This window comes from Staurois parvus, unplaced genomic scaffold (assembly GCF_062004578.1).
Source record: "Staurois parvus isolate SC_StPar_1 unplaced genomic scaffold, SC_StPar_1.0 ptg000145l, whole genome shotgun sequence".
NCBI classification, from domain to species: Eukaryota; Metazoa; Chordata; class Amphibia; order Anura; family Ranidae; genus Staurois; species Staurois parvus.
In genome coordinates, this window is record NW_028317941.1 from 329,583 (window position 1) to 338,151 (window position 8,569).

General features: G+C 43.2%; 1 protein-coding gene across 1 annotated transcript in view; it reads left to right on the plus strand.

The window, feature by feature from the left end:
• BSDC1 (BSD domain containing 1) overlaps positions 1-8,565 on the plus strand; it is a 44,721-nt gene extending 36,156 nt beyond the window's left edge. The window contains exons 9-11 of the mRNA XM_089673817.1: positions 2,919-3,347; positions 3,509-3,606; positions 6,242-8,565. Of these exons, the coding sequence (XP_089529943.1) occupies positions 2,919-3,347; positions 3,509-3,606; positions 6,242-6,274 (560 nt within the window). The 3' untranslated portion in view covers positions 6,275-8,565. The remainder of the gene's footprint in view (positions 1-2,918; positions 3,348-3,508; positions 3,607-6,241) is intronic.
• Positions 8,566-8,569: the final 4 nt, after the last annotated feature.

An 8,569-nucleotide genomic window follows, 5' to 3' on the forward strand; every position in this document is an offset into this window, starting at 1 on the left:
TTTATGAAGAAAGATTATTTTTTTGCAAAATTTTATAAGAAAAACACTTTTTTTCAAAATTTTTGGACTTTCTCATTTATATAGCAAAAAAAAATCCCTGTGGTGAATGAATACCACCAAAATAAAGCTTTATCTGTCTCAAAAAAATGCTAAAAAATTAATATGGGTACAGTGTTGCATGACCGCGCAATTGTCATTCAAAGTGTGATAGCACTGAAAGCTGAAAATTGGCCTGGACAGGGAGGGGGTGAAAGTGTCCAGACTTGAAGTGGTTAATAAATGGTTTATGCAAATTTCAGCTATTGCCTGTGGTTTCTAGTATCATTATCATCTGAATCATACTGAATATTCAAGCCAGATATTTCTAGGCTTGGCTAGGCTGCTATACTCTGTAGTTCCAAGGCAATCTGTACAGCACATGAGACCAAAGTTCCAACACTGTCAAAAAGCCTGGCCAAGTCTGGCACCTTAAAATGTTTAGTGAACTCTCTGGAAGGCTAAGCTGACAAATGTTGATATTTATCGAGTAGAGAGCATTAGCAATTCACTGATTTTGCTTCTTGTCTGGGGTGGCACTTTACATAAAAGTATCCCTATTGTATCTATCAGATTGTACTGTAGTCATGAGCTACAATTTTAACTACTTGACCTCTGGAAAGTTTTACCCCCTTCATTACCATGGCATGATTTACTATTCAGTACTGCAATACTTTAACAAACAATTGCTCGGTCATGCAGCACTGTACCCAAATTAAAGTTATAATTTTTTTTTCACACAAAAGAGAACTTTCTTTTGGTGGTAATTGATCACCACTGGGTTTATTCTTCCTTTTTTTTTTAATAATAAAGAAAGACCGAAAATTTTGAAAAAACACCCCAGTATTCTCTACTGTCTGGTTTAGAACATATCCAAGCAAAAAAGAAAATTTCTGCATACATTTAGGTCAAAATGTATTCTGCTACATGTCTTTGGTAAAAGAAAAACCCAATAAGTATATATTAATTAGGTTTGTGCAAAAGTTATAGCGTATACAAAAGATGGTATGCAGTATATACTGGTATTTACAGAGCTATGATGCTATACTGGTAATGGTGGTGATCAGCAACTTACAGTGGGAATTTGATAGTGTGGCAGGCAATCTGATTCTAACAGACCCTTTCTGGGAGGTACACTAACTGACACTGACATCAGTAGTGACACTAATACAGTGATCAGATATAATACTGTACACTGACTGGAAAGGGGTTAACATCAAGGTGCAGTCAAAAGGGTAACTGTGTACCTAACAAGTGTAATGTGTGTAATATGCGCTGTTTTTACTTACAGTTCTATCTGGTTTTACTCCTGCTTTGCAGGGATATAAATCAGCCAGATTGCTGATCTGTGTACAGAGCCCTGTGTTTGTAAACATAGGACAATATGTTGTCATTGGCTAAGCCAATCAGCAGGTCTCAACCACAATTTATTGGCCGGGACCTGCTGATAAAATCCCGATGTAGCCAGTGACACCAGTGGTTAGCAGTGGGGCAAACATGCGCGTCCCAAACCCTAAACAGGCTGGATGACATATATGTACTGTGTGGGCGGGAGCTGGTTAACAGCAGTTTTTACAGCACCTCCATTTGTTAGTGGAAACTGAAATCATGCTGCTACAGTATGGGGGGGAGGTGGTTAATGAGCAACATTGTACTTGAATGATGCAGACTGACTAACAGTGTAATCAGTGACAGAGGGGTAACTAATGCGCTATACATGTATTTTGTGAATAAATAACATTTCTAACCATATGGAAGTGCCCCCCTTACATCAGTCTCCACAGAGTCTCCCCCCTTACATCAGTCTCCGCGGTGTTCCCCCCTGACATCAGTCTCCGTGGAGTTCCCCCCTGACATCAGTCTCCGCGGAGTTCCCCCCTGACATCAGTCTCCGCGGAGTTCCCCCCTGACATCAGTCTCCGCGGAGTTCCCCCCTGACATCAGTCTCCGCGGAGTTCCCCCCTGACATCAGTCTCCGCGGAGTTCCCCCCTGACATCAGTCTCCGCGGAGTTCCCCCCCTGACATCAGTCTCCGCGGAGTTCCCCCCCTGACATCAGTCTCCGCGGAGTTCCCCCCTGACATCAGTCTCCGCGGAGTTCCCCCCTGACATCAGTCTCCGCGGAGTTCCCCCCTGACATCAGTCTCCGCGGAGTTCCCCCCTGACATCAGTCTCCGCGGAGTTCCCCCCCTTACATCAGTCTCCGCGGAGTTCCCCCCCCTTACATCAGTCTCCGCGGAGTTCCCCCTTTTGCCCACATTACCATCAAAGTTCCCAGCTTTAATCAGGGTTTCTAGAGCCCACAGAATTTTCACTTCCACTGTAAGGGTGATCTCTGTAGACTCTGGAATGTAAAGGAGAACTCTGATTTAAGGGGGGCTCTGATATAAGGTTGAATGCTGTGGACTCTGTTGTAAAGGGGAACTCTGATGTAATGGGGTCTATGCTCACCAAAGCCCCCCTTACATCAGAGCCCACAAAGCACCCCTTACATCAGAGCCATCTCTCTCTCTCTCGTCACCCATTAGTGAGGGGGGGACCTGTTAGCGTTGGCTCTGGGTTGCCTGTGAGAGAAACTCTCACCTCAGAGCCCTGCAGCCAGAAACACTGCTGGGAAGGTACAGTCCAGGCTCTTGGGCCCCTCCCCACAGTGGCAGAACTCCAGGGCCCCGTCGCAAGTGTGACCTTTGTGACTCTGGTAGTCCTGCCATTGATCAGTGCCATACTGCAAGCTGAACAGACTTAAGCTAGCCATACTGCTTACTCCATCCTGTTCAGAGTGGGTGGAGGAATCTGCACTACCAGCTATTGTATTCAAGCAGTCGCAGCACCATGCTGTAAATATGACCTGAAAACACATTCTTCCTGTCTCTTTTTCCCCAGAGGACTTTATTGGATCTGGATCACCACGTGTTTCAAATATTGAGAAGTTTAGAATATCTTCAGCTGCCATTCCAGCCCTTAATGTGCAAAGCAGTGCTGAGGAGCCAAACCTACAGTGCAAAGAAACTGTTTGTGTGACAAGCCCCTCTGAGAGCAGTGAAAGCATCTCCCCAATCACTCAGATTGACAATCCTGCTTACCATGGACCCAAAGCTCCAGCTGAATCCTCTGCCATTCCATCTGAAGTAGCTGATGAGCTACAAGATGACAAATCAGAAGTGAACTTAGTCCTAGTCTCCGAGGAACATTCAGTGGCCAAAGTCAATACACAGAGCTCCATTCGAAAAGAAGAACAGCCCTCTGATCTTCGTGTTTTTGAACTTAACAGTGACAGTGGCAAATCAACACCTTCTAACAATGGACAGAAAGGTGAACCTAGCAAAACATTTATTTGGAGTTATATCATGAATATAGCCATGTAGCAGACTTCTGTTTTAAGTAATTCTCAGTTACCTATTCAATTCACTTTTTGTGGTCTTTGATTATGCACTGGAGGGGTTCAGTTAAACAATTTTCATCTCTACTCTCAGGGTCCAGTACGGACGTCAGTGAGGATTGGGAGAAGGACTTTGATATGACAGAAGAGGAGGTACAGCTGGCCTTGTCTCGTGTAGAGGTGTCTGGAGAGGTGGGTGTATATTTCCAGATATTGTTGGGACATCGGTGTCTGACACTGCTTTTGTATATGGAAAGTAGTTTGACAAGAGGAAAGTGATTAGTTCTTACAGACTAATATAAAAGAACACACAGACTTATTTCACGTGTCATTTTCACATTTCATAGATTCAAGGTAGTATAATGTAGTTAACATTGGATTTGCTTTTTAAAAGCTATACTTATGTGGGCTGTAAAATATATTGTGCTAAGTGCTATATATTTATTTTTTTATGTTATTGTATTACAAAAATACCACAGATTACAAATGCCCATTGTTCAAATACAGTGGGGCAAAAAAGTATTTAGTCAGCCACCAATTGTGCAAGTTCTCCCACTTACAAAGATGAGAGAGGCCTGTAATTGGCATCATAGGTAGACCTCAACTATGAGAGACAAAATGAGAAAAAAAATCCAGACAATCACATTGGCAGATTTGGAAAGAATTTATTTGCAAATTATGGTAGAAAATAAGTATTTGGTGAATATGAAAAGTTCATCTCAATACTTTGTTATATATCCTTTGTTGGCAATGACAGAGGTCAGACGTTTCCTGTAAGTCTTCACAAGGTTGGCACACACTCTTGCTGGTATGTTGGCCCATTCCTCCATGCAGATCTCCTCTAGAGCAGTGATGTTTTGGGGCTGTCGCTGGGCAACACGGACTTTCAACTCCCTCCAAAGGTTTTCTATGGGGTTGAGATCTGGAGACTGGCTAGGCCACTCCAGGACCTTGAAATGCTTCTTACGAAGCCACTCCTTCGTTGGCGGTATGTTTGGGATCATTGTCATGTTGGAAGACCCAGCCACGTTTCATCTTCAATGCCCTTGCTGATGGAAGGAGGTTTGCACTCAAAATCTCATGATACATGGCCCCATTCATTCTGTCCTGTACATGGATCAGTCGTCCTGGGCCCTTTGCGGAGAAACAGCCCCAAAGCATGATGTTGCCACCCCCATGCTTCACAGTAGGTATGGTGTTCTTTGGATGCAACTCAACATTCTCTCTCCTCCAAACACGAGTTGTGTTTCTACCAAACAGTTCTATTTTGGTTTCATCTGACCATATGACATTCTCCCAATCCTCTTCTGGATCATCCAAATGCTCTCTAGCAAACTTCAGACGGGCCCGGACATGTACTGGCTTAAGCAGGGGGACACGTCTGGCACTGCAGGATCTGAGTCCCTGGCGGCGTAGTGTGTTACTGATGGTAGCCTTTGTTACGTTGGTCCCAGCTCTCTGCAGGTCATTCACTAGGTCCCCCCGTGTGGTCCTGGGATTTTTGCTCACCGTTCTTGTGACCATTTTGACCCCACGGGGTGAGATCTTGCGTGGAGTCCCAGATCGAGGGAGATTATCAGTGGTCTTGTATGTCTTCCATTTTCTAATTATTGCTCCCACAGTTGATTTGTTCACACCAAGCTGCTTGCCTATTGCAGATTCAGTCTTCCCAGCCTGGTGCAGGTCTACAATTGTGTTTCTGGTGTCCTTCGTCAGCTCTTTGGTCTTCACCATAGTGGAGTTTGGAGTGTGACTGTTTGAGGTTGTGGACAGGTGTCTTTTATACTGATAACAAGTTCAAACAGGTGCCATTGATACAGGTAATGAGTGCAGGACAGAGGAGCCTCTTAAAGAAGAAGGTACAGGTCTGTGAGAGCCAGAAATCTTGCTTGTTTGTAGGTGACCAAATACTTATTTTCCAGCATAATTTGCAAATAAATTCTTTCCAAATCAGCCAATGTGATTGTCTGGATTTGTTTTCTCATTTTGTCTCTCATAGTTGAGGTCTACCTATGATGCCAATTACAGGCCTCTCTCATCTTTTTAAGTGGGAGAACTTGCACAATTGGTGGCTGACTAAATACTTTTTTGCCCCACTGTAACTATAACACACTTGAGATCAGGATATGAAATTTATACTAAAGAGATGCCATATTCATAATAAATAGCTGCCATTAACTGTTATAGATTTTATTCCCTATATGCAATTTATCTTCTGCCTATACTATATTAAAAAGAAACCTCCCCCTTTCTCTCTCTCTCTCCCCCCTCCCTCTCCCCCTCTCTCTCCCCCCTCCCTCTCCCCCTCTCTCTCCCCCTCTCTCTCCCCCCTCCCTCTCCCCCTCTCTCTCCCCCTCTCCCTCCCTCCCTCTCTCTCTCTCTCCCTCCCTGCCTCTCTCTCTCTCTCTCTCCCTCTCTCTCTCTCCCTCTCTCCTCCCCCCTCTCCCCCCTCTCTCCTCCCCCCCCTCTCTCTCTCTCCACCTTTCTCTCCCCCTTTCTCTCTCTCTCTCTCTCTCTCTCTCTCCCCTTTCTCTCCCCCTTTCTCCCCCCCCCTTTCTCTCTCTCCTCCTTTCTCTCTCTCTCGCTCTCTTCCTCCCTCCCCCCCTCTCTCTTCCTTCCTCCCTCCCTCTCTCTTCTCTCCCCCTCAATCTCCCCCCCCCCATCTCTCCCCCCCCCCCAATCTCTCTCTCTCCCTCCCTCTCACCATTTTCACCATTTGAGTGTGTGTTTATATGTTTGTGTGTGTATATATATATTTATATATAGTTGCTGGTGTTTTGTAAATGATTATCATTCTTTTCTTTTGTTTTTTGTTTTTTTTTTTCAGTTGGAAGACGAAGATTGGGAAAACTGGGAATAATTAGTGGAGAGAGATCACTGCTTATTCATCATGATTACAAGGGATAAGTCTAAATCTTTCACCTCTGCCCATCATCTACCTGTCAGTCTCCCAGATGCAACATGTTCCTTTGACCCACACTCAGCTCATGAACAGGAAAGACCAAATGTATCATCTGGATTGCACTGGCATGGCAGGGGTTTTCTAGGACAAGGCTGATTTCTTATTCTGTTCTCCTTATCCTTTTGCTGCCAGAGCCCCACAGTTCTATGTAAATTTAAGGAAGCCAATTCCTGTATGACCTGTTCCTTGCTATCTGGGTGTGATTGCTTTGCAGTCACTGTGTCTTTTTGCAGGGCTGCATTGTAACTGCTTTTTTTTTTTTTTGTACAGTTTTAGATGCGTACATCGATGCAAGAAGTAGGCGACGTTCTAGTCACTAACGTGGCCATATATAGTCTGTCCTGCTGCCCAAAATGGCTGATTATGGTGCAGGTGTAATTTGCATTAAGAATTTTGTCACAGTGCTGGGTAAGCTTAAGGTAACTTATGCAACAGTATGCAGAACAGGTGTCTATGCAGATGAGTGCACGTGTGTTCTACCATAGCAGTGTAAGTGGAAGCTGTTCAGTCCTTTTTTAATTCACGCTGACCTCTATAGGGAACATAACAGGTAGTTCACAATCAGCGCCAAGCGGAAAGCAATAGAACATATCATGCCTTCAGTTTGATGCTGATTCTAAATGCTTACCTACACAATCTATCATAGTCCTTGTAAGGAGATCTGTCCATTCTGCTCCAAAGTGATCTGAACCCCAACAAAGCAGACGTTCAGAAGGTTCACATATATACACACCATAATGTAGAGCAGAACACCTAGGTTTCCTAACTGGCCTTCTGCATTCAACATGTTATATTTATGAGGATTGTCTGGACAGAGGTAACTGTTGACTCTAACCAGGACCAGTGTGTGTCCTCAAACTGTGACCTGTTGGGAGTCCATATGAGTAGTTCTGAGATGGTAGCTGGATCTTTTAAAGGATATTGCCATTTTAAAATATAAGTCCTGCTTTAGAGCCCCACCACCATGGTGACCATTTGTTATATAGTATATATTTACCTAAACCATGTGTCTCCGGTGATCGTTATGGTGCATTTTTCATCTATTTAGGTGGAAGTCTCTCAGTGTTTGAAGGAAGGCATTTTATTGAAATGAATTAAAACTGGCATGTATTAGCAGAGGATGTAGTGACCAAATGGATATAGTATAAATAAAGTCATGCAGCCACAGAAAGCTGCATGGTGAAGATTACATGAAACTTTAATTTTAGGTAAAGTATATCCTGTTTAGTAAATGTCACCACAGAGACATAGAGCAAATTCTGCATGGACCCCAGTTAAAAGACACCTGTCATGAGAGAAATACATGCACTGTCATTGTCTATCTCCTGAAAACGCTAGTTGTCGAGCTCTGAATTTATTAGGTTGTGCCACTGACCCAGAATAGCATACCTATTTCCAATTCAGTAAGCTTTGAAGCGAGAGGGTCAGTGTGATAGCCATGTAATTAGCATTTTTAGAATTAGAAATGGTGGCCCTTGAAGTTCTGTCCTAACATGTTTTGTTTAAGGACCCTTCCATATACCATCATGGAGGAGTTCTTAACCTACACTGTTCTGGGACACGATCAATGGGGATTTCATCTGCAGTGTGGGTCTTCTGTTTGATTGACACTTTTTATGCTAAGGTCAAATTATATCTCCAAAGAAATATAAACACAAGGAGACTCACATTCTGCTGCTTCTAAGGGTTGCCATAGGCTGGGAGTCTTTCATGTTACTTTACAAGGAGGGTGCGAAATATGGGTCTATTTTCTTTTTTTGTTTAAATTGGAAACCCCCTTTCTTTTTCATGCAAGTCAGATCTGTTCTGCATCATGCTGTGAGAGCCATTTTCTCAATTATTATAATGTATGTTGGCTCTTATTAGGTTTTGCTCTCTCTCTTATTTACTAACCCATCCTTCATTCCTGTCAGTTGTGTGTGCAATATATATTATCTATTTAAGTTGTGTGGCAGCAAGGAGGATGAGAGAGGCAGCAGTTTGGGGGAAGAAAAACCTCACATTAAATCATAAATGCTTTCTTTTCTCTTTTATAACTATGTTCTTCTGGACCTTTACAAATTTTGCACTTGGCTGCTATGAAAGAAATGGTGGCATGATCTCTTAATTCTCCTTGTGTATACTGCATAGACATCCAACAAAAAATGCTCTTTATTTTATAGGTAATAAATTACGTTCTGCAACCCTAATATC